Below are 26,352 nucleotides of genomic sequence, written 5' to 3' on the forward strand. Positions count from 1 at the left end.
CAGAACAGTGGTGGCCACTCACAGAGACCAGCAGACAGCAAGCTCAAACAGCAACGTGAAACCAAGGAGCTCGACAGAAAGGACCACGGGCAAACGATGAAGAAAACGTGAAGGCAAACTGGGCTGGCGCTGTGGCTTAGTGGGTAAAGCCGCTGCCTGCAGTGCTGGCATCCCACAGGGACCCTGGTTCAAGTCCCAGCTGCTCTACTTCTGATCCAGCTCTCTGCTGTGGCCTGGGAAGGTAGTATAGGACGGCTCCTGGCTCCGGATCGGCGCAGCTCCGGCTGTTGCGGCCAATTTGGGCGTGACCCAGCGGATAGCAGACCACACTTCAGAAAGCTTTGCCTGGATTTTGGCCTAATTCCCAAACACAGCCATACACCAGCTTCCCCGCCCAGCTCCGCAGCACTGGGCCCAGCTCCCCCAGCTCCAGTTTGCTCCGTAGAGGACACACAGGGCCGTCCTGTCAGACTGAATCCTCCCTTCTCCCGGGTCACCTGAGCTCACTGTGTCCTGTGTTTGATCACAGCCAACCTTGCATCATGTACCATTGTACTGCTCCAGTGAGATGCTGCCCAGACAGAAGGAACACCTGCCCCCACAGTCACTGCGGGCAGCACTGTCCCAGTGCCCAGGACCAAGGCCTGAGTGGGACCACAGTCTCGTGGACCCTGGGGTCAGTGTGTCAGGCCATCTCTCACACGAGACTGGTCACCTCTGACCACCACTGCCCCCACCAGTTGTCTCCGCACTCTCCTCTGACCCACGGCCTCCTCACTCCCAAACCTGCCCTCTACCCTCCCTGGAAACTACTTCTCATTGTAAATGAGGATACTTCTCCCTCTCTCTACCTCTACCACTAGGCTTCCTTCCCCTTTCCTGTGATCATGTCCACCAGTATCGATTACCACTGCGTGCACCACTTCAATTAGCACATCCCTGTACGCTTCTGACTCCAGGTAACGTGAGACAAAGCTGTCCCTCTCACAACGAAGATGGTTTGCTCAATGAAGGATCCACATTACACACTGCACGGCGCCCCAGTCTTCTCACTCCCTGGCCCACTGTCAACTCCCGGTTCACCACTGCACTGGGTTACGCTTTGCCATCAAGGAAGGACGGTGGGAGAACGCGGAATGTTCTGTCTATACACTGTCAGGGGGGCGGGGGCTGAGAGGCATGGGCAGAGGAGGGGAAGAGGGAAGATCACTCACTGGACAGCAGGAGACAAGTCAGAGAGACTTCCTGTGACTGCGAAGAAGGAGGAGAACAAGAAAGGGGCAGAGACGGAAAACGCTGAGAAGTGTGATGCTGCACGGGGCTTTGTCAGGGTACGAGTCAGGAGGAAGGAGGGAGAGGAAGCACGGGAAGAGAACCGGAGAGCTCTGTTGCCCATGTGGAATGTCTGCGTGTGAGCTTGTGGGGGGGGCAGTGGGGGGGCTCCGGAGCACCCAGACTCAGAGGGAGCCCCAAGGACACGCGCACCCACAACATCTGTCCCTGTTGTGCAGCACCAGGTACCTTGGCACATCTTGGAGCAGTCCTGCCACGGGCCAGACGGGTCCCACATGAACAAATCGCTCTTTTCCTCCAGAGGAATATTGAAGGAATAATGGACATCGGGGTTGTATAGATTACCCACACACAACACCTCAATAAAAATGCAGAGGAACACACAATTTAATCCCAAAGATACATTCTTAAGATCTCAAAATAACATTTAATAAATGCTGCACATGTAACCAATAAGGTTTACTAATACGATTAAAACTAAGTCCGTTTAACGACTGCTGAGAACTTACCTGCAAAACAAGCTCTTGTTCCAGCCGATCAGTGCCGTTAAGTCTTTCAACGGAGCTGTTGGATCCACTGTATTCAAAAACAGCTCCTTGTACGTTGATTTCTGTCTTTGCCATAGTTACAACGTAATTTCCATTCAAGAGGAAATTCCCTTGACTGTCAGATAATGCTGCAGAACAGAATCACATGAAACAGATCAGTCAACGACAAAGAACATGCTTCCTTAACTGTGTGAATTCAAACCCTTTTGTGAGACTGAAGAATGGAAATGTAAATTAACATTACGGAAATGAACTTTATTGACTACAGTGTGGTATCTAACCTATAAACAGGGAACTGTGAAGACACGAGGCAATGATATCGAACTTAAGTGCAGAAGCCCTCAACTCAACCACTGAACTAGAAAGAATCTGCACCCTAACAAAGCCAACGGGCCTGTCTTTCCTATTTCCATTTATATTTTCTTACAAAATATACTGCTACTTTATTGGTAAAGATTTCTAATTTTTTGTAAACACCATTTTTAAATTTTGGTTTTTGTTGATTTTCATTTTATTTGAAAAGCAGACAGACAGCGAGAGATTTTTCCATCCACTGGTTCACACCCCAAACGCCTACAAGGGCCTAGTCTGGGCCAGACCAACACCAAGGTATCTCCCACGTAGACAGAAGGGACCAGGGATTTGATCCGCTATCTGTTGCCCCCTAGGGTACACATTAACAGGAAGTCAGACAGGAAGCGGAGTAGCTAAGATTGAAATCATTCACTCCAGGCCAGGATGTGGCGTCCCATGAAGCGACTTAACTGCTGCGCCACCTGCCCACTGCAATCCTAAACGCGGGTAGCAACTGGTCCGTTTCTAGGAAGGTGCACACAGCAGCCCCGCCTTAGGCGTCATTGTCCCCGTGGTTTCAGTTACTTGCAGCCAACTGCAGCGGTAAATTCCAGAAATAAGCAATTCCTAAATTCTAAGTTATACACCACGCAGAGTGGCATGACATCACCTTGCTCCTTCCAACACTGCCCTGCCCAAGTTACAAATTACCCTGTGTCCAGTGTTTCTACAATGTCTACACCACCTGCCTGTGAGTCATTTAGTAGTAGGCTGGATTACCCAACCGACTACTAAGGAATTACGATGCTGTGTTCAGGCAACTCTCAACTTACTTTTATCACAGTAATTGTTAAAATTACTCTACTATTGTTAGTCTCTTATTGTGTATACTTTACAAGTTAAACTATCACAGGCTATGTATGTTTGGGGAAATCAACACGGCATACACGCAGTTTTTTTATCTGAGGCCTGGGGCTTCTCGGAGCCTCTTGGGATAATCCCCTGTGGATCTGTAGCAGGGAGGACGAGCTGTCTATCTGGAACCCAGTAAATTACTAATCTACAACGTAGTAGGACATATTTGTGTGTATGCACCTAGAAAATATTTTTCATGAGAGAAAAATAATTTTAACATAAAGGATAACAAATCATAATATTTACATTAGATTTTCTTCTAGAAATTTGCTTACACTATTTATTGAGATGAAACCGACATAGCATAAAGTTAACCATTTTTATGTAGACATTAATAAGGCTATCATCTTCCCTTAAAGAAAGCCTGGGCCATTATGTGGTGCCAAATCTAATTCCTGAGACAAGGGCTTCCTCTGGATTCAGATTACAAATTAAAAGAATGGGCCGGCACCACGGCTCACTAGGCTAATCCTCCGCCTGCAGCACTGGCACACCGGGTTCTAGTCCCGGTTGGGGCACCGGATTCTGTCCTGGTTACTCCTCTTCCAGGCCAGCTCTCTGCTATGGCCTGAGAGGGCAGTGGAGGATGGCCCAGGTCCTTGGGCCCTGCACCCCATGGGAGACCAGGAAAAGCATCTGACTCCTGGCTTCAGATCGGTGCGCGCCGGCCATAGTGGCCACTTGGAGGGTGAACCAACGGAAGGAAGACCTTTCTCTCTCTAACTCTGCATGTCAAAATAAATAAATAAATAAATAAATAGAATAAAAAAATTACAAGAATGAATTTTGTCCAGATCAGCTCTACAGCGCCCCCTACTCTAGCCTGGTGAATTACAGGACAGTCAACAAACTTGCTCAGAAACTCAGATCAGTCTGCAAAACTTTCTGTTCAAGCTTGTACCCAAGTGAAAACTTTAAACCCGACAACCTCTAAAACTACTAAATAACATAAATCACATAAATAACATAAACTATTAAATAACGTAAATGAAGTCTACACTCAAGAAACGCATCAGGTGGTCTTCTAAAAATCTATATTTAAATGATTTTGCCACATGCTGAAAATACTTGAGCAAATTCTTTCAAACATGTAACTCAGAGTTCTTAACTAATATTTTATAAAAAGAAGAGGGGCAGCCAGCGTTGTGGCATAGTGGGCTAAGCCTCTGAGTGCAGCGCTGGCATTCCACACGGGCATAAGTTCGAGTCCCGGCCACTCCTCTTCCGATCCAGCTCTGTTGTGGCCTGGGAAAGCAGTAGAAGATGGCCCAAGTCCTTGGGCCCCTGCATCCGCGTGGGAGACCTGGAAGAAACTCCTGGCTTCAGAACGGCCCAGCTCCAGCCACTGTGGCCATTTGGGGAGTGAACCAGTGGATGGAAAACCCTTTCTGTCTCTCCCTCTGTATGCAACTGTACCTTTCAGAGAAATAAGTAAATTAAAAAAAAAAAAAAAACATAATTTTATGCTAAATACACATGCAATTTTAACTTTGGTTGTCCAAAATAGACTTAGGGGAAAACTCTGAAAACAAGCTGAATTTTTGGAATTTCATTCAGTTTTTCTTGAGGCTACACTCTGTAGACCTCGGGAGCACGCGTGTCCAGGCTGAGACAACCCCGCCCCGTAGGAACTGAGACTGTGCCCACACGGGGACTGCTGCTGCCTGCCGGGACCTACATCAGCCACAGACCGGCTGCAGCTGCACACAACCCACGAGTTACCCAGGTAGTTGTCATCCTCTGCTCTTCCAGAATAGCTGTGCTGAAGGATTTCAATGTTGGTTGCTCCCGAGGGAATCTTTACGACCTCGTTATAACCTGCAAGACAATTTCACACGCTTTAGATTTCACAAAAAGAAGATGGCTTACAGGCTGCTACTGCTCAACGGTCAAAAAACAGGTCCAGCACAGTCAACTCAATTTCACTTTATCTTTTTAAAAATGATGTAGTGTTCATTCCACGTGAATCAACACCTTATACAAGTTACTGAGGACAGAGAAAAACTGGGTGATGTTAAAACACACAGAGTTTGAGATCCTTAAAGCACAATGTTTCTTACATTTTCATTCTAAATTAGGTATGATGCTAGTATATTCACTCCTGAGATTCTTAATGCCTATTTGTTTTTAAACTTGACTCATATTTTTATATTCTATAATGGGAAAAACAGATTTTCAAACGCTATTCACAAATCCAGGATGTATCAAAATAATCAGTCATTGCTATGATATGTTCACATAGATACAATGAACACCAAATATGGAAACATTCAATTTCAGTGCTCAAAAATAATTTCTGTACAGTCTAGGCTGGAAATCCCTATATCTACCCCCAAAATTTGACATTAGTTTTAAGTCTAGTAACAAACTTGTTACGATAAAAGTAAAAAGTTTACTGGAGTGAAGTGAAAGTAATATTTCTATTTTATGAGACCAAAATCAGCATTACTGGCACTGCTTTAAGGGAGAAACAACATAGCTAATATTTATTAGATAAGAAAAATGTTCTTGTGACACTAAAAACACCCACATTCCACAGTTGTTCAAATGCTCCCAAGTTTTTAAATATATAATTAATAATGCTATGGTGATATTATTTTGTTCTTTGATTTGAATTTTCCCCTATTTAATACACGAAAAAAAAAAAAGCTGGGATTTTTCTCAGACACTAACTTTGATAAATACCTGATGAGATTAAGGAATAGAAAATTGAAGACGGCTTAATTTCACCACCTGTCAGATCAGCTTGCATATTTTTAGAGCTCATTTTTATCTCTAAGACATCACACGTGGTCTGATGATTCTGCATATCACACGTGCACCCTGGCTGTGGTTAATCTCCAAGAAAAATTGTCATTTGCCTTTTCTTCACTATAAAATCTTCCCATCCACTATCTTCACTATTTCTCTCTCTCTCTCTCTCTCTCTCTCTGTGTGTGTGTGTGTGTGTGTGTGTGTGTATTCTTTTTTTTCCTAGAAAGCACGCCTTCAATAAGTGAGGCACTGCCCGGACAACAAGATGGAGAGGACCACCAGGGGGCAGAATGTAACCAACATTGTTAAGATCTTGCAAATCACTTGAACACCTTTTTCAGTTGCAAACCAATTAATTTGCAATACAATTTTTTGTGAGGTTAAGTGTTTGATCCTAATTTTGTATATGTTGCTTTATCCTGAAAACAAGTAGCTTTCAGTGTGAACTATGACCAAAGTATGTAGGACAGTGCAGGACATGTGTGTGGCTCCCAGGAAACAATGACCAGCTGGAGAAGGAGTATGTCAGAGCGTGAAGCACAGGACACATCTGTGTGCTCAGAGTGTTGACTGTGGGTTAGAAGTATACTGCTTTAATTGAAGTCACTTACACTAGCTCAATTCTTCCAACAACCGTAAACACCATTTAATGTGTGCAACAAGGCTTTAATAATGCATTTTCACTTGCAGGAAAGGATTTAAGGGCATCTTCTTTTACTACAAAAAGAAAAAATGCCTAGAAAACTTTCAGATGGGGGCCAGTGCTGTAGTGTAGTGGGTAAAGCCATATGATGTGATGAAAATAATGGACAGCAGGTTTCCTGGGAAACGTGATAAATATACACGTTAGACCACAGAAAAACCAGTGGAAGAACTTCCTTAACCAAGAACTGTTCACACACTACGGTCAAAAAGCCGTGGACTCAGAAAACAAAACAAAACCAACCAACCAAACAAAAAACACTGGGCACATTTAAGATCTGCTTTTATTTATTTGAAAGGCAGAGTTAGAGAAAGGGAGAGACAGAGAGAGAGAGGTCTTCCATCTGCTGGTTCACTCCCCAGATGGCCGCAAAGGCCGGACCTGCACTGATCCGAAACCAGGAGCCAGGAGCTTCTTCCAGGTCTCTCACGCAGGTGAAGGGGCCCAAGGACTTGGGCCATCCCCCACTGCTTTCCCAGGCCACAGCGGAGGGCGGGATCGGAAGTGAACCAGCCGGGACTCGAACTGGTGCCCATATGGGATGCTGGCACCCCATGTGGCGGCTTTACCTGCTATGCCACAGCATCGGGCCCCCTAATGTGTTTTTAAGGATCAGATTTATCTTGGAAAGGTGATTTCATGAATTCAAAGCTACTTGTGGTAGAATACTTACTTTGCATTAGGTTTATTTTATTTATTTGAAAGAAATATAGAGAAAGAGAGAGATCTTCCACCTGCTGGTTCACTTCCCAAATGGCTTTAACAGCCAGGGTTAGGCAAGACTAAAGCCAGAAGCCAGGCGCTTTTCTGGGTCTCCCATGTGGGTTCAGGGGCACAAGCATTTGGGCCATCTTCCACTGCTTTCCTAAGTCATTAGCAAGAACCTGGACCAGAAATGGAGCAGCCAGGACTCAAGCTGGTGCCAGCATGGGATGCCAGCACTGCAGGCAGGGGCTTTACCCGCTACACCACAATGCCAGCCCCAACACTTGCCTTTCTATACTTAGGGAATATTTCTTTAGCAGTCGTTTTGGATGAATGGTACACAGTAGATAAAGCAGTACAGCCACACCTTCACTGCATATTTCACTACTACAGCAATGAGAAGGGTTAGGAGCAGGACAAGATAGCAGCTGAGTAAGTGCTCCTCCCAGTCGTCTTCCCCGGACACCAAGCCACGTGGACAAGACCCCAGGAAGCCAGTAAGCGACCACAGTACTGAGTGTTACACAATAATAAACCAAGAGCCACTGAGAAAGACAGGACGGGAAGAGTTAGCTGTGCCACCCCTTCCTCAGCTCCAAATACCACGGTGGAGAGTGCTGCCTCACCACCACCTGGAGGCAGAAGGAGGAATTCAGTCCAGACCTCAGTCCTGAAATCCAGGACAAGCTCACCACAGTGAAACTCAATGCCCAGTGGGGCCCCAAAGCCCTGTCCCCAGGGTCTCCAGATCCTGGTAACCAGCAACATAAGGGACTGACTCTACTACCCTCCTACAACACAGCAAGATGCCAGCCACTGGGAAACAGGGCAGGAAAGTGAGCTCAGGACTTCCACCTTCAAGTTCAGGGCTGGGCCTGCCGTGGTGAGACTCAGCCTCGGGAAAGCCCGGAGGCCTCTATACCAGGTCAGTGATGGTCTGCAAGAGCACCAGGTAGAGCCCCACACCCCCAGAGGGACGGACTCATTTCAGTCTGCATCACTGCCTGCACACGGGCCTGGTGTGCACAAGGCCCAGTGACTGTGAGACCCAGGTGTCCCCCGGCTTACTGTCAGCCTGGGTGGCTGAGGAACTGCCTCTACCACACCTTCCCTGACCTCGGGAGAAAGCAAGGAAGAAGACTTCAACCGCGGAGGAGTAGAAAAAGAAAGCAAGCCCAGGGTTTTGCCTTGAAGCTCAATGCCAGTCTTGTCACGGTGAGACCCAGCACCAAGCAGAGCTCCCAGGCCCATGTCCTCAGACTGGACTTGCACACAGAACCTCCGGATCTGCTCGAGCATCAGACAGAGACCTGAGAAGAGACTGTTGGCCTGTGTCACCACCATCTCCCCAGGTGCCTGGTGCACAGCCCCCAGACTGTGCAGGGCTTTGTGGCTGCAAAACTCAGATGCACCCCACTTCGTATCAACCTGGGAAAACCCCCCTCTCCCAGTCTGGGGCAGACAGCAAGAAGCAAGTCTCGAGTCACTGGAAAGGAGGGCATGGAAGTGGGTACACTGCTTTGTCTTACAACTCATCGCTAGGCTGGCAAAGTCCAACAATCTGCAAATCCCACAGTCCTGCCTCCAGGCCAATGCTTGCACACAGTCTCTGAACCCGCTCCATTTGACTGGAACTGTAACCTGACCAGCATCACCTGCAGCTCACTGCAGTAGCCTCAGGCCTCAAGCCTGCCTCGGCAGCAAGCAACCCATGGCCGTGGGAGCCTCAGCGCACCGGTCTCAGCAGGCTTGGGCTCTGGGTACGGACGGAGCATTGCGGTGCTGCCATCCATGACACTGCCCCCGCACTCCTCCACTAATCCCAGGAAGCACAACACAAAGGACAGTAATTGCTTGGGGGAACGAAAGGGAGGTGGACGTCAAGACTTTGTACCAGGAATCTAGGGCCGCTCCCTCCACAGTGAGTCAAGAAGCCAGGCAGATTCTACGGTACCTGACCACAGGCTAGTGACTGGACAAGGCACCTGGGTCTACCCAGGCCCAAGGAAGAGGCTGGCACAGATGGACCACCCCTTTCCAGAGACTTCCTCGGTTCCATATGCACGACACAAAGACTGAACATTTGGGACAAACCTGGGATGGGGTACCCTCTGGTGCTCAGACAGCAACAACGCACCTACAAGAGACTCAGCAAATCTCAACTTCAGGCACCAGCTAAGTGATGAAACAGCACAAGTGTCCACAGACTCAGAGAAAAAGAGCAGAATGCTTAGAATTTCTCAGATGACAGCCAGAAACAAAGCAGATATGAAGCCTGGGAAAAATTTCCAAAATACAGATGACACCGTATGCCAGCCAGCATCATGAGCTCATCTAAGGAACAGAAATAGGGGAGAAACTGGCCAAACAGCAACTGACATGTGCAAATTCTCAGATAAAGAATTCAAGATAGTTGTTTTTAAGGAGACTCAATGAGCTTCAAGAACACACAGAGAAATGGTGTAATACCCAGCAGAGAGTCTTAACAGAGAAAGGAAAGTATTAAAAAAAAAAAAAAAAAAAAAAAACTCAAGTTCTTGAGCTGAAGAATATACAACTCTATACCAAGACATATGATAATCATAAGACATATGATAATCCCTATTAGCCTGACCTCAGATTTCTTGGGAGAAGCCCCACAGGCCAGGAGACAGCAGGAAGAGGAAAGGGAAACAAACAAGCAAACAACAACAAAAACCCCTGCTAACCACAAGTACCATTCCAGAAAGCTATCCTTTAGATATGACAGGACAGATGAAGACGGTATCAGACAAAAGCAGAGTGAGTTTATCTCCACCCAACCCATGCTACAAAATTGCTAAATGGAGTTCTTCAAACTCAAAGATGCTAGGGAGTAAGGAGACATCAGAAGGCAGAAAGTCAATGACAGGAGCCAGTGCTGTGGCACAGCAGATAAAGCCGCTGCCTGCGATGCCCGTACCCCACATGGGTGCCAGTTTGAGTCCTGGCTGCTCTGCTTCCGATCCAGCTCTCTTAATGCTTCTGGGTAAGCAGGGGAAGGTGGCACAAAAGTGGGAGGCCTGGAAGAAGCTTCTGGCTTCTGGCTTTGGTCTGGTCCAGCTCTGGCTGTTGCAGCCATATGGGGAGTGAAGCAGCAGACAGAAGACCCTTCTGACTGTCTGTCTGTCTCTCTGTAACTCTGTCTTTCCAATAAATAAATCTTTTTAAAAAAAAAAATCAGTGATAAAAGTAACTATACAAACAGAACGCTCTAAAACTATAAGCTCACACGATCCAGTATTGTAAATGTGGTGTGTAAACCATTCATATGTTCAGTATGAAGACTAAACTCTTAAATAATTAAACACAATTACCATATTTTTATGTAGAGACAGGCAATGCATAAATATATAAAATGGGATACGAAAAACAACATGTGTGAAGGAATAGAGTACAAGCATAGGTTTTTTTATTGGAATCTTTCATTACTTATTTATTCCTTTTCCCATCTTTATAATCAATATTAAGATGCTTTCATGTCAAAATAGCTTTTTATAAACAGAACACTTTTTGTAAGCTTCATGGTAACAAAACAAAAATCTCAAATAAACATATTTCAGAGAATAAGCAGAAAGAAGGCCAAGAACTACAATAAAAGAAAATGGCAGTAATAAGACTTATCAATAATGACCCTCAATACACAGAATTAAATTCTCCAATGCAAAGACCTAGAGTGACTGAATGGGTAAACTAAGTCAGAGAGAGACCGAGACACACACACAGAGCTTACCATAGTGAGCACTGTTGAAAACCCCGGACATCGTCTTGCAAGAAGAGCTGTCCCCACCACACACGCCACACTTGTCTCTCCTGGTCTTGGAGTTCAACACATGGTCACAGCCGGCTTGCTTCAAAACACAATGATTGCATTCAGTATTATAAAAATGATACATTATAAGCATGGTGCTTTGAACAATATTTTCTTCAAAAATATTCTTTCAACTCACAAGAGACTCCACACAACAGGATTTTTTTTTAGCATAGCTACTGATCTTGGTGTACAGTAGTATTTTTATACATCTGTTCACATGGCCCAAGAAGCTGCACTGTTTACAGTGCCATCCACCTGCTTCCTGAATCAAAATCACACAGAGTGACATTTAAAAAGACAAGTTCCCAGATTTTCTGATCTAAAATCCTTGGAAATAAAACCCAAGAATCTTCATTATAAGACTAATAGTGACACAAATACTCACTATAATTCAAAAACTACTCTTTAAAGAAATATAATCCAAAGAGATTAAAGTATGATTTAAGTAACATGTCACTATATTCCCAAAAGCTATCTTGCAGGATTTTTTTTTTAACTCATGACTTAAGACTCTGGGAATGGGGCCGGTGCTATGGTATAGCAGGTAAAGCTGCCACCTGCAGTGTGGGCATCCCATATGGCGTCAGTTCAAGACATGGTTGTTCCACTTCCAATCCAGCTCTCTGCTATGGCTGGGAAAGCTGCAGAATATGGCCCAAGTCCTTGGGTCCCTGCCCCCACATGGGGGACCTGCAGGAAACTCCTGGGTCCTGGCTTCAGATTGGCACAGCTCCAGCCATTGTGAACTGGGGAGTGAACCAGTAGATGGAGGACCTCTCTCTCTCTACCCCTCTCCTTCTGTCTCTGTGTAACTGACTTTCAAGTAAATAAATAAATCTTGAAAAAAAAAAAAAAAAAACTCTGGGAATAAATCCAGTTTCAGAGAAACATTTGAAACAAACAATTCCTTTCTCCAAAATTACCCCTCAACATAACACAATGTTTATTAAACTGAATGAACGAACAGTAAACGGTTTGTTGCAAGGACTTGAAAATACAAGTGCAGCTCCTGTGTAGCTCCTACTCCTTCAGAACAGTCTTCTAAATTCAGTGATCACAAAACTCCCCAAGCCTCGTGCATTCTTTTTCCCGCAAAGACAGTACCTCCAAAATGAACTGTGTGTTCAGAAAACCTGCATCATGTTTTTTCATTTTCATGTGACTTTAGGCTGTTAATGTGAATAAAACTTGATTTTTCAAGCCACTTGGTAACCTTGGCAACCCTGCTTGAGTATGCGAGGTATTCCCAGTGGGTACATTGTATTAAGTGTCTTTGACCATCTGTCTCATGGGCTCTTTGGTTGTAACACCTTACTCACCTAGGTAACTGGTATACATACATGGTGACAGAAGATAAAACTGACCCTACCAAGTTTCATTTAATCAATGGAATGGGTTCTTAAAATTATTCCACTCTCCTAACTCTCAAACTTTCTACCCCTTCTCAAGATTTTCAGGCTTACGCTTTAATTCAGCTTCTCACCCATTCTTTCCAGAATCCTGCTCAATGGCCCATCTTGTTCTAGCGCAGGGCATTCTGAAGGTTCTAATAGGCAAATAAGAGCCCATTTCTCCCTTTACTTCAAATCCTTCTTTGGGTCTCCCAGGAGTTCAAGAAGTCTGCATAACCACACCCACTAGTCCCTCACTCCAGCTCTGCCCACCCCGCCCCAGTCCTCACCTCGCTACAATCTACTCCTCTGCGACACTTAACAGAAACCTCAAAGCCTCCATGAAGGCTTCTCTGTACCACTTAGAACTCCCTCACGTTACCCCGCAGGCGGCCACAAAGCACCGCGTTCCCATCGCTCACACTCCCATCTCCCATCCTGGAATCAGGAGCTCCGTTCTGTCCTTCTGTCCTGGTGACCAGAACAGTGTCTGACATCCAATCATATGACCAGATACAATGAATTCTTAGGGATGGACATTCAAAATAGGAGCTGAGGCCAGCGTTGCAGCATAGCGGGAAAAACCACTGCTTGCAACGCTGGTTCCCCTAAGGGTGCAGGTTCGTGTCCCAGCTGCTCCACTTCCAATCCAGCTCCCTGTCAACAGCCTGGGAAAAGCAGTGCAAGACGCCACCTACAAAGGAGATCTGGATCAAATTCCTGGCCTGGCCCAGTGCTGGCCACCATGGCCATCTGGAGAGTGAACCAGTAGATGGAAGATAGTTCTCTCTCTCTCTCTGTAACTCTTTCCAAATAAACAGATAAATCTTTTAAAAACAAAACAAAACAAAACAGCAGACAGAGAGCTGGAGAGAGGAGCGAGGGAAGGAGTAGGTCCACGGGCGTAACACACAAGGCAATGTCAGCACAAAGGTCCGGTCTGATGTAGCAAAGCACTCGACAACCCCCCATTTCCTATCTATAAAAAAGCTGACTTCATCCTTCTCTCGGTTATGGGCACTTCAGGCCAAAAAAAAAAAAAAAAAATCAGCAAACGATCCCAGTGCTTCATGGTGGGGCAGATTCCCTCGTCAGAAAGTCCTGACCGTTTGCCTGTAGGACGTTGTATCCAAGCCTGCTTTCCCGTTCAGAAGAGCGTATCTGGAAGCCATCAAGCAACATTTGGATGGAGAAACAGAAGGAAAACACTGTTCCGAAAGCTGCTTTAAGTGTCACAGAAGCTGGGTTGGCTTACCCGACACGTGCCTTGCACACAGATGTCGCTGGTGTCAGCCCCGCACGGAGTGCCGTCAGTAACCCTGTCCTTGAGCTGGTAGAAGCGGGTGGTCCCGGAGACGCGGCAGTAGAGCTTACAGCGATCCTTCATGGCAACTGCAGAAACAGCCAAAGCCAAAGGCTTGGTGTGCCGTGAGAAAGCCCCAAGTTTGCAGTCTCAAAAGCCTTCAGGCCAAAGAAGTTACTTACTCCCACTGTACTTGGGCAGCCACCTCACGTTAGAGGGGACGCCATTGATGTTCAAATGTTTACCATCAAAATCAGAGCACTGCTTCTCGCGGAAGTCTTCCTTGCCTTTTGGACAGGAATCAGTGTTACATGACCGAAATTTCATCTTGCGGCCCACACAGTACTTTCCTCCGTTTCTTGGCCTAGTCAAATTCATTGGTGTAAAGTGCATCAGTACCATATAATCTCCACAGGGACTGCTACAGTTGCTTCATTCTCTTTCAGGATCTGATCTGCACAACCACTGCTGTCTCACATGCTTCATCTAGCAGAAGTGTGTAAGAGGGCTTCGCGGCCATCTTATGGTTAGTACCCCAGAAAGGTGTACACCGCAGGTGGACACTGAAGCCTCAAGGGCAGAGGGGTATCTTACTCCCAACTGCATTAAGAACCTAAGCATGGGGATGTGTTTTAAAAACTCCAAAAGAGCGTCTGCTCATTTTTCTGGGGCAGGAGGACCACCTGTAGCCAGACAAAGATGATAACATGTTAAATAAAAAGGAATTATATATGCATCTTGCTCACATCTACTCTCCTTGTCACTCAGCTCAAGGAATTTCATGCGATGAATTATTATCCATCTCGGTTTCAATTTCTGCTAGACAATGGAATTCTTCAGAAATTTTACAATACAGAAAGTACTAGTACAATGGAGCTATTCTAGAATTCAAATCAACTGAGATTTTATTTAAAGTAGTACATCACTTTTCTACACTAAAAATACTTGCTACTGAGACTTCCAGTCTTTTCACTATTAGTATATAATCTTAGCAACTAATACATAGAACATAAAATTTATTTAACAATCTATAAAAGTTCTTTTAAATAGTTTGATGAGGGTATATAGTGCTTTAGTATTTGTTCAGCTAAAGACAGTGATGTCTCTGTAAGACGAGAAGCAAAGGAAGAAAATACGACAAAGGCAATTTACACAGAACAGTAAAAACATTATAACGAAATCATGCATCCTATCCATGAGGGCAGAAACAGAGGTGAGAGGAGATGCATCCCTCGATTAGGAACACGGTCAACATGAAAATATCACTATGCAACTGTCATTCATATTTGCAAAAAATGCTCATTTATAGTAAATCAGAAAGCAAAATAATTGTTCTGTCTCAATTCATATTTATAAAGTTTAATGCATTTACGGTTTTGGTATTCTTCCGTTTGGGCCTGACTCTGCCGAGATACGTAGTAAGAGAGCCTAAAATAGTCCAGAAGTTTTCCGCATCTCAGAAGCTACAGACTGATCTCAGGGTTGGAAGTGAATGACAGAGTGCTGGTTACTTTCAGGTGCCTTGAGATAACCTCAACCTACTGCGACATAAGAAGACAAACTCGGGACAGATAACCTTAACCTATAGCGACATAAGAAGACATACTTGGGACGGATAACCTTAGCCTACAGCGACATAAAAAAGACATACTCGGGACAGATAACCTTAACCTATAGCGACATAAAGACATACTCGGGACGGATAACCTTAACCTACCACGACATAAAAAGACATACTCAGGACAGATAACCTTAATCTACAGTGACATAAAAAGACATACTCGGGACGATTACAGAGCCTGGTTGTGATTCTGATGCCTCCTCCACATGTTCTTGAGCAAGAACTGTAGGGGCCCCAGGAGCCCCAGTCACCATCCACGGGACGCATCTCCATCTCTTTGTTTACACACACGCCATGATAGCAATGCTAGAAAAACAACAAGTGCACAAAGAAATGACTCTTGAGTATTCAACCAGAACATCACGAATGTAAGAAAAGCTTATAAACCAGCAGAAGAACAGACGATAAACAATTTAAGGGAAACGGATATGAATTCCAAAATGTGATCATATTTGATCTCACTCTATGGATATCGCCTGTTTACTGAGAAACTGTTAGATGTGCAGAATGGAACAAGAACATAAATACTTTTTCTTTAAGACCGTCCCATTTTACAGAAGAAAATTTAAGCAGCAAAATGGAAAATTATGTTTTCTAAAAGTTTCTTTGACAAGCAGAGTGACAAAGAGGTCTTGCATCTGCTGGTTCACTTCCCAAATGGCTGCTATGGCCAGGGCTGGGCCAGGCCAAAGCCAGGAGGCAGAAACCCCATCTGGGTCTCTCACATGGGTAACAGGAGCCCAAGCACCTGGGCCATCACCTGCTGCCTCCCCAGGCCGGTTAGCAGAGAGCCAGATCAGAAGTGGATGTGGAATGCTGGCACGGCAAGCGGCAGCTTAAGCAATGCCAGCCCCTGCTTCCAGTTTTCAACTGCAAGATATCTTGTTACTCTCTCATGCTTTTAGAGCCTCCAATGATGACCTCGTTTCTTTATTTCATGTAAGAAACATAACAGGAAACTTAGAGAAGAATGTTCCCACAATTTCCCATCACCCCCTATGCCCAACCCAGTAGCACCTATACCCAGATACTCAGAAGGGCTCACCACGATGTCATACAAACCGATTTACAACTAAAAGTACTGAGCAAAGAGACTCTCTTTTAAGATAGTCACGAGATATAATTTTGTGTTAAGGCAAATCATACGATACTTGTTTAAGCTATTACTTCAATAAAAGATCCATTTAATACTGAAAAGAGTTAATTTACAGGAGTTCACAATCTTGTATTTAAAAAAGAAAATTCGGAAGCCTGCATTGCGGTGCGAGGGGTTCAGACAACTGCTGTTTTGATTCCCAGCTGCTCCACTTCCGACCCAGCTGCTTGCTAATGCACCTGGGAAAGCAGAAGATGGCCCAAGTGCTTGGGCCCCTGCACCCATGTGGGAGACCCAGACGAAGCTCCTGGCTCCTATATTTGACTTGGACCAGCCCTGGCCATCATAGCCATTTGGGAAGTGAATCAGTAGATGGAAGATCTTCCTATGTTTGTGTTTGAGTGTGTGTGTATGGCTGTAACTCTGCTTTTCAAATAAATATCTTAAAAAATTTTCCATTCACCCTGATGCACACATTGCTGCTCCAAACAACACCTCTGCTTTTCATCACGCTGGCTTTATAGTCTCAGAATTCCATCACATTTACCTTGAACCCCAAGGATCCAGGCTGACCACACAGTCTCAATGGGGAAATATTCAAGTGGCCAATTAGCACATGAAAAGCCACTCAAGTAAATCAATCAGGTAAATATAAGCTCAAACCACAGTGAGATTCATTCTATTCTGACTGAAGTGGCTTAAATGTTTTGAAAGAACTAACAATCCCCAAAGTGGGCAAGGACCTGAGAGCGAGTGGAGCCTTCCCAAGCTGCTGCTGGCAGCCTACAAGGGCGCACAGACTCGGGAAATCGCCTGTTAGTTTCTTGTGAAACTAAACACTTGCACCAGGACCCAGCAAGTCGACCCCAGAACACGCACACAGGCCTGTAAGAAGACCTGCATATCGGTGCTCACAGCTGCTTCCTCCATCATAGCCAAAACCCAGGAGAGGCCCCAGTGTCCAGTGACAGAAGGATATGCAAACTCCGCTACACCTGCACAGCGACTGCACCGCAGGATGAACGCGGGGCCGAAGCACTCAGCAGTGTGGACGCAGCTCAAACAGCTGGCGTTGACCCAAAGAAGTCTGATTCATCCCAACAAGGGGGTGCACTGCACCATTCCATGCCCAAAGATCAAGACACAGAGTCAAGGCAGACAGAAACAGGAACAGAGCTGAGAGCAGAGGGGAGGGAACTGTCTGGAAGCAGACAGCACCGAAGGCTTCAGATGGACAGAAATGCTTTGATGCTGCTTGGGCTGCCTATACCCAAAAGATCTCCGCCCTGCACCACACACCTCCGTTTCAAAAGCAAAAATCATGCTTACACGTGAGCTGACTTAGGCCACTCAGAAAGCTGGCTACAAACGGGATTTTCTTTTTTTTTTGTTTTTGTTTTTGTTTTTTGGTATTTGTAAACACAACAATCACTACTCTGGCTGCAGATCTTGAGGCTCAGGCTGGGATCAGGTGACCCTCTCAAGCACAGTTCGTCAGCCCAGCACGTCCAGACAGCTGCTTCCTGGCTCTTGGCAGGTGCTCACTGACTCCCAGGTGCCTGGCCGCAGAAAGCTGGCTACTAACACTGCTCCCAGGAATTGAGGGAAACAAGGGCAATGTGGTTTTTTTTTAATATTTTTATTTATTTATTTGACAGGCAGAGTTATAGACAATGAAAGAGAGAGACACAAAGAAAGGTCCTCCTTCCATTGGTTCACCCCTCAAATGGCCATTACGGCCAGCGCTATGCTGATCCGAAGCCAGGAGCCAAGTGTTTCCTCCTGGGCTCCCATGTGGGTGCAGGGCCCAAGTACCTGGGCCATCCTCCACTGCTCTCCCGGGCCACAGCAGAGAGCTGGACTGGAAGAGGAGCAACTGGGACTAGAACCCGGCATCCATATGGGATGCCGGTGCCGCAGGTGGAGGATTAACCGAGTGAGCCATGGCGCCGGCCTGGCAATGTACTTTTAACAATTCTTGGCCAGCGCTGCGGCTCAATAGGCTAATCCTCCGCCTTGCGGTGCCGGCACACCGGGTTCTAGTCCTGGTCGGGTCACTGGATTCTGTCCTGGTTGCCCCTCTTCCAGGCCAGCTCTCTGCTGTGGCCAGGGACTGCAGTGGAGGATGGCCCAGCTGCTTGGGCCCTGCACCCCAAGGGAGACCAGGAGAAGCACCTGGCTCCTGCCATCGGATCAGCGTGGTGTGCCGGCCGCAGCACGCTGGCCGCGGCGGCCATTGGAGGGTGAACCAACGGCAAAGGAAGACCTTTCTCTCTGTCTCTCTCTCTCTGTCCACTCTGTCAAAAAAAAAAAAAAAAAAAAATCCTTATCCACCAAATCACTTCAAATGAACGCTCAAATTTTGAAATTTACTGCTTGCTGAACTGAAAAGGCCCATGAGGACTGTGAGCATGAAATCCCCAAGAGGTGAGCGAGCAGTGGACACGCTGGCCATGCCAGAAACCGCTCAGGTTCCAAACAGAGGCCCCGCCCAGTCGTCTGTGACCTGAGAGAAGACGAGGAAGCACCGGTTGGTAACAGCACGGGTTCAGTTTCAGCTGCGTCTACACTGAGCCGTGACCACGTGGCCTGCGCCAGCCCACTGCTAAGGAAGCTGCCCCTTGCACTGGGGAGCCCGGGGGAGGTGCAGACGGGAGCTCAGCAGACGCCACCTGGCCTCCGCTTCACAGGCAGCACAGTGAGCTCTGCCCGGCACAGCGCAGGGTCTGACTGACACAAGCTCGCAGGTCAAGACGTGCTACGGCAGGCGGGCTACTCCAGGGCTAGAATGGATTCTCCATCAATGACAATCTATACACATCTGAAGAAGCCACGTAGAACTTTGTTATACTCAGCCAAATTTTGTCGGGAAGCACCCTTGGATCTGGGGAGACTTGCTGAACTGTTAGGGTTATGATGTCAGTACTCAATTTTAATAACCAGTCTGTGATATACTCAAAGTACATCTGTATCTGTGTAACTGTTTATATAATTACGTGTAAGTTTAATAGTCACGTGCGGTTGACAATGTACTGCATCCAACAAACGTGACGGCAGAAGGCACAGGACGCAGAGATGCAGAGCGGTCACATGCCGGCACACCTCTCGGTACGAGACTCACCCTCTGAGAACACCTACCATGCCAGCGCCGCAGGCCGTCCCGTCTGCCAGCGGCATGTGGTGAGTGCGGCAGCCCTTGTGAACGCCTTCTGTGCCCGTGCACCACAGCCGCCGGCACTGTTTCTGCAGAGAAGCAACGGGCAGGGAGCACGAGTGAGAGTCACACACACACATCAGGCCCCTCCCACGCTGGCTCCCAGGTTGGTCCACACCTCCCCTGCACCAGGGCCCCTCCCACACTGGCTCCTAGGTTGGTCTATGCACTCCCTGCTCTCATGGCAACAGCTAGAGACCGTTGGCCAACATCTTTCCTAAGTAAGTTTCTGTCATTGAGTCTCCTCTAGACCCCTAAAAACACTACACTCACATTTTTAAAAGATTTTTATCCATACACAGGACAATGGGAGAAATGAGTCAGAGTGGAAATATTCAAACTTACGTGAGAATTTTATTCCTCTTTACAAGATATTTCTCTAAAAGACATTTTATGGCTAAATATTCACAGGGAGTGCCTCAAGGCCCCTTTGATGCAGTGGCAGAATGTATGAATAATGCACACAGAAATATTTTAAAGCCCACTGAAGCTCCTATTTTGTGAACCTAATGCATACTTTCAACTTCTGAACAAAGAATTCCAAAGCTTTCACAAGAAACCGAAGTCCAGAGGGTCACGGCAGCTATATCCAAGAGAATTCCGTTCTTTTTCAGAATTTAAATTCAAAGTGTTTTTAGTGTCTAAACCAGGTTGGAAAGAAATGTATCTCTTGGAATCAAGTAGTAAGGTCAAGTTCCCCTCCGCCCACCGGCAGTGGAGTTTAAAGGTTTGCTAAAATTAAAATGGCTGATGACAAACCTAAGGCTCTGGGAACAATATCCACCACGTGACGCACACGTGCAAGTCTCTGCACTCCCTGTTAATGTGACTTAATTCATTCACTCAACGTTCAGGAGATGTGTATCTGAGGGTACCCACCGTGTGGCAGGCCAGTGGGCCCCGGGGATACACATGCATTTGGGAGTGCCCAGCAGGGCCCATGCCTCACAAGGCAGGAACGCACAACAGGAAAGAACTACCATGTCTGGAAAAACAAGGCCGGCGTCACCAGAGCAGGGGCGCACTGGGTCAACCCCAAACCCGACATCTACCCCCCAATAACGCAACAATGACAGACCCAGTGTGTGTTGGGACCAGCTACTGCAATGGAAATCAAACATATCTAATCCACAGAAAAGTCCCAAATTATAAAGTAACAGATTAAAGAAAACCAAGCAAAGTGCCCTAAATGTTGTTCCTTTTGATCCAAACCTACATAAAAGAAAATACACTCTAGTGGATTTCTGAGGCCTTTGGAACAACTCAGGATCAAACACTACATTTTCTCGACACATGCCCCAAATGTGGTTTGAAAACCCGCACTCTGAATATTTTCAGTCTTCAAATGCCAGAGCCTTGCTGTGGCTGACGCACAGGAGAACTCTTCACGGGAACGTATCGGAGCCAACAGGGCCCCACGCACCCGACACACAGGAAGCACTAAGCTTGCATTTCCCTTTGGTTAACCCCTTACTGCAAACACCAGAGTTCTGAAAGACGGAACACTGTTCCTGCTCTCCTTCTGTTCTAGAGGACAAACGTACATTTGGAAATCCGTCCTAACATCAGCTGCACGGCAGGCACTTTTCTTACCATGTAGGGACACACTTGTGAGCCAGGACCAAACATGAGTTCACACTGCTTGTTCACATCGTACAGGAGTCCAGGAAGTTCCGAAAACAGCTCATAGGTCCTTCCATTCGGTTTGTCCAGAACGCACTCGCCGTGGCCAGTGCTGGGCCCAGGACAGAAGACAAAATGTGAATTTCCAGGGATGCCCGGCCATGCAGCCTCTTCCTCACACTTGCTGCGGTTCTGACTTCACAAACGAGCATTTCCTCCTAACTTAACAACCAGCTCAGACCAGCAGCAGCACGGCAAGTCCCCGTGTGCAGTGACAGCCGTGGCTGACCGAGGACGCGGAGCTGTACGTGTGCTCCATCCCAACTGAACTCAAAGTGGCAACCAAACAAAAGAGCATCCTGACTCAGAAACGTGCACTCACGGGAACGCGATTTACCAAGCACGTGCGCCTAGCACACTTCAAGTCTACGCCTGCAACATGATGTCCCATCTGTCAAAATGCTTTCAAAATACCCATGCATTTCCAAGACTTCTGAGAAGGTGTGCTTCCAGTTCTGAACAAGAGCGGGATTTCACAAAGCTTCGTGCAGGCCCCTCTAGGAGGGAGCGCGCACGGAGCTGAGAGCTGTTTGGATTTGGGGGAGCTTAAGCGTGGTTCCCCTGCTTTCCAGGAAGCACGGCTGTGGACACGCTCTTTATTCTCCCTGAGCCCACGTCTCTCAGTGTGGTAATGTCTGTCCTGCAACTTTCTATCAGAATACACGATAACCTAAGCGACTTCGAGAGTGGTACAGGCACGGGCCTCGTCTGTCATGCAACGTCCCGCCGACAGACAACCCTGAGGACGTCCAGTGTCCCCACCGAGCACTAATGATCTTCTGTTCCTCTGCAGCAATTAAAAGCAGTTATTCTAGAGGCTGGAAATCTCTGCTGCCGAAGACGTACTGATTTTCCAATGAAATGCACACTTAACTTCTAAAATTTCCAACGAATAGAAGCAGAGTATTATTCCCTCACACATATAAAAAGCACACTCACTGGTATTTACGATCAATGCACCAGTTAGCTGCTGAACAAAGCTAAGTGAGTCACGCACAGATCAGTAACTGTATGCTGTGTGTTTTAATCAAGTTCCTAAGTGAGAATAAATCCTGCCTGCTAGTCATACCTGCAGGATAAACTTATGCACATGTATCCCAAAGCATAACTTAATTATTACCAAGGATCTCATGAAGAGAGAGGGAGATAACTATGAACTACTGATGCTGCTAACTCAGTGACTGAAATACACAGAAGAAAGGAAGCACTTTTTTCCATCTACACTAAATGATTTCCTGGGCTGGCCTTCTGGGAGTTTCTGTGACTACAGTAAACTGCAGCTGGATAAATGCATTTGGGACACAAAGAAACATGCCTTGTCTCCTCTCTCAGAGCCAGGGGAGCCCCCCAAAGATGAGCCAAGCCAGACTCCACATCCGTGTGGCTCTAGAAGCCATGTGGGTGACTCGGAATTTGGCTGCAGCCACCCCCTGTCCCTCCAGGCCACCTCTAACCCCTCTCAGAATAGGACCTGGTGACTTCATTCAGAGGTCACGCAAATTCAGACACGCAAGGTAGCTGTGACTGCCATTAAGTCTTCACCCAAACAAGTTCTTATCACAAGAAAGGGTCCAAATAAAAAAACGATAGTTGGCTCTCAGCTGCAATAACAATGCTTTTCCTCCTTTCTAAACACCCACTTGTAAAGTGAAAATAAGCTTCAATCTAAACAATGGCAAATTAAGCAGAAGTTGAACCACCCTGAAAAACATACAAACATCAAATCTGCAATCTAGATGTTCAACAATGTGACAAAAGGGACATCCATTCGGACTTACTCGAGGAATTCCGTGATGTATTTCTGACTACATTTTGACCAGGTCCAGGGAACTGTTTCGTAATTTAAAGTTGGGGCCATCACATGATACGGATGTTTAATTCCAACTTCTTTACACTTGAAGCTGTCGTCATGGGGAGCATTAAACCTGAAAGTGGAAACAAACCCTTAACAAAGGATATCCAGAGTGCACACCGAGTGTCACCAATGCCTATGTCTGTTTTAGGATGTAAAACACAGATGGGTCACGTTACGGCGGAATCTGTACTCTCGACTGCTTCCCAAGGTGCTGACAACGTTCATGTTTAGGAGCAACCGGCTTCCAAGAAGTAAAACTGAGCGTGCGGGCTGCTGCTGACCGTGAGATGGAGCCAAGCTCAAGGGCTCTGAAGAGACACCAGCTCACTGCAAGACCTCCCCACAAAGCCATGCCCCTGAGATGCCCTACTGATGTCTCACAGCAAGACAGGCAAAGCAATGGCGTGGACCTGACAAGGGAGAAATCAGCCTCGATTTGTGTCAGCAGTCACAGAGAGACCCCGAATCCTGGGGCACGGTGGGAACAACTTCTCAGAGGGGTTTCTAACGGTCCCTGGGCAGTCCCCATTCGTAGAAGCCCACGGCAGTTTTAGTAATACAGGGGTTGATAAAGGAACCACTTAACAAAACAAAACAAAACAAAACAAAACAAAACAAAACAAAACAGGGCCAGTGCTGTGATGTAGTGGGCTAAGCCTCCACCTGCAATGCTGGTATCCCATATAGCTGGGCTCCAATTGGTGTCCCGGCTGCTTCTATTCCCAGCCAGCTCTCTGCTATGGCCTGGGAGAGCAGAAGATGGCCCAAGTGCTTGGGCCCCTGCCCCTGCACCAGAGACTGGGAAGAAGCTCCTGGCTCCTAGCTTCAGATGGGCCCAGCTCTGGCCAGTGAGGTCACTTGGGGAGTGAACCAGACGACAGAAGACCCTTCTGTCTGTCTTTCCCTCTGTTATCTCTGTAACTCTGCCTCTCAAATAAATAAATGACAAATTAAAAAAAAAATTAGAGAAGAGAATTCTTAAAACAGAGACATATGTTTTAATGAGTAAGAACTTCCCCTGGCCAAAAACACCCTCTGCTGGGGCTCTGAGCTGCAAGATCAGAGACAAATTGGTTTTCACAGAGACCGGGAGATGTCCACAGGCAGGCACCCAGCAGGCCCTTCCACAGCTGAGAGAGGATGAGAGCTGGACTTGTGCAGCCTACGACAGATGACAGGGCCACGCAGAGGACAGCAAGGGCTGCAGGACATGTGCAGGAAAACAGGGGACAGGGGTCAAGTGAAGGACAGTGAGTGTTGGGGGTCACACTGGAAACCAAGAGATAGTGGTCATGAAGAGGATAAAGGAATAAAGGGGTAGAGAACATGTAGAACAGAAGTGACACACAGCACAGGAACAAGTAGAGGCCACGTGCAGAACAAGAGACAGGGTCGTTTACAGGCTACCACAGACCCGCAGCCATGCACGGGATGACCAGAGAGGCCACTGTGAGGATGGAGACGGGGTCGTGCATAGAACAAGGGACAGGGTCATTTACAGGCTACCACAGACCCGCAGCCATGCACGGGATGACCAGAGAGGCCACTGTGAGGATAGAGACTGGGTCGTGCATAGGACAAGGGATGGAGGCCATCAGTGCCTGTCAGGGACACCACTACTGTAAACCAAACAATTCCCAGGTTCTGTTTCTTTGGCTTGGTCTGCTGATCTAGACACCCTGAGAGACCTAACACAGCTCTAAAACAGCCTGAGTCAGCATATCAGGGAGCAGTTACAGTGATGACTTTTTGAAGAAACACAGGTACGAGCAACTCAACCAGAGGTGGATCTTCAGGAGCTCTGTGCAGTGAGCAGAAGGCACATCCCCGCGGGACAGGATACTCCCACACGGCCCAGTGCATCCCCGCGGGACAGACACTCACACACGGCCCAGTGCATCCCTGCGGGACAGATACTCACACACGGCCCAGCGCATCCCCGCAGGACAGAGGTACTCACACATGGCCCAGCTCGTGCGCAATGGTAAAGGCAGCACTCAGTCCATTCTCTTCACTGATAGAGCAGCTCCGGGAAGGATCACACAGGGTCCCTAATTCTGCTAGGCCTGAAAAATTTCATATTTGCATATAACCAAACTGGAAACAGCATTTAACTCGTAAACTAAGAACTGAATTTTAAAGTATTCATTGGCATTACCACCTAGAAATAAACAGAGCTGGCTGTTAATACTGAATGAATATAGGTATTGAACATTTTGTCTTATAAAAGCTTAAAGAGAAAAAAACTGAACTAGACCAAATAATGTTGATTGCTAAAGGTTGGGAGAGGAAGGAAGGTTAGAGGGAGCTTGGATTAAAAAACAAAAACAGGGGAAGCTGGGTATAGGTCACTGATCGTTACAGATACACTAACATGCAATGCTGTTAACAGGGGAAGCCAGCATGTGCCCACAGCTTACAGACTGTGACAAAGTATCACAATAATATCAGGTGCTAACCAAAGAGGAAGTGGAGTGTAGAGTATATGGGAATTTCATACTTCTTCACTATTTTTTGTTTTATAAATTTAAAACTTATGAAATCAAAGTCTAAAAAAAATCTTTGTAGTGGCCAGTGCTGTGTACAGTGGGTAAATGCCAGCTGTAAAAAGCCTGCAATGCCAGCATCCCACGTGGGTGCCAGTTTGAGTCCTGGCAGCTCCTCCTCCAATCCAGCTCTCTGCTATGGCCTGGGAAAGCAGAAGACGACCCAAGTCCTTGGGCCCCCACATCTGCACAGGAGACCCAGAAGAAGCTCCTGGCTCCTGGCTTCGGCTCAGCGCAGCCCCGGCGACTGCAGCCACTTGGGGAGTGAAACAACAGATGGAAGACCTTTCTGTCTCTGCCTCTACTTCTCTGTAACTGTGTCTTTCAAATAAATAAATAAATCAATCTTTTTTTAAAAAAAGAAATCCTTTTAGAAAACTCTTAGATTACTCAAGAAAATAATTCCAAAAATGGGTGAACAAACAATGTTTTTAAATATACGTAAAGAATAGTCATTCCATGTAGGTTGAAGGATGTAGGCACATCAGTGTGGGAGTAACAAAGGCACTGAATGGGTTAACTGGCAATACAATAACTAATGAGAGCAGAAAATAGCACACAACTCCAAAAATATCTATGAGACTTAATTTTCTAACATC

The 26,352-nt window shown here is 46.6% G+C and overlaps 1 protein-coding gene across 4 annotated transcripts in view; it reads right to left on the minus strand.

The window, feature by feature from the left end:
- The window catches only part of ADAMTS20 (ADAM metallopeptidase with thrombospondin type 1 motif 20), a 174,154-nt gene that overhangs the window by 90,704 nt on the left and 57,098 nt on the right, over nucleotides 1-26,352 (minus strand). For all 4 annotated transcript variants that reach the window (XM_051850403.2, XM_051850406.2, XM_051850402.2 and 1 more), the window contains exons 8-18: nucleotides 25,168-25,273; nucleotides 23,131-23,277; nucleotides 21,263-21,404; nucleotides 19,594-19,698; nucleotides 15,520-15,665; nucleotides 13,921-14,102; nucleotides 13,691-13,827; nucleotides 10,964-11,081; nucleotides 4,773-4,868; nucleotides 1,803-1,969; nucleotides 1,522-1,651 (exon numbers count right to left, since the gene is read on the minus strand). In XM_051850403.2, coding sequence (XP_051706363.1) covers nucleotides 1,522-1,651; nucleotides 1,803-1,969; nucleotides 4,773-4,868; nucleotides 10,964-11,081; nucleotides 13,691-13,827; nucleotides 13,921-14,102; nucleotides 15,520-15,665; nucleotides 19,594-19,698; nucleotides 21,263-21,404; nucleotides 23,131-23,277; nucleotides 25,168-25,273 — 1,476 coding nt within the window. The remainder of the gene's footprint in view (nucleotides 1-1,521; nucleotides 1,652-1,802; nucleotides 1,970-4,772; nucleotides 4,869-10,963; nucleotides 11,082-13,690; nucleotides 13,828-13,920; nucleotides 14,103-15,519; nucleotides 15,666-19,593; nucleotides 19,699-21,262; nucleotides 21,405-23,130; nucleotides 23,278-25,167; nucleotides 25,274-26,352) is intronic.

This window comes from Oryctolagus cuniculus, chromosome 9, assembly GCF_964237555.1.
Source record: "Oryctolagus cuniculus chromosome 9, mOryCun1.1, whole genome shotgun sequence".
Classification (NCBI taxonomy): domain Eukaryota; kingdom Metazoa; phylum Chordata; class Mammalia; order Lagomorpha; family Leporidae; genus Oryctolagus; species Oryctolagus cuniculus.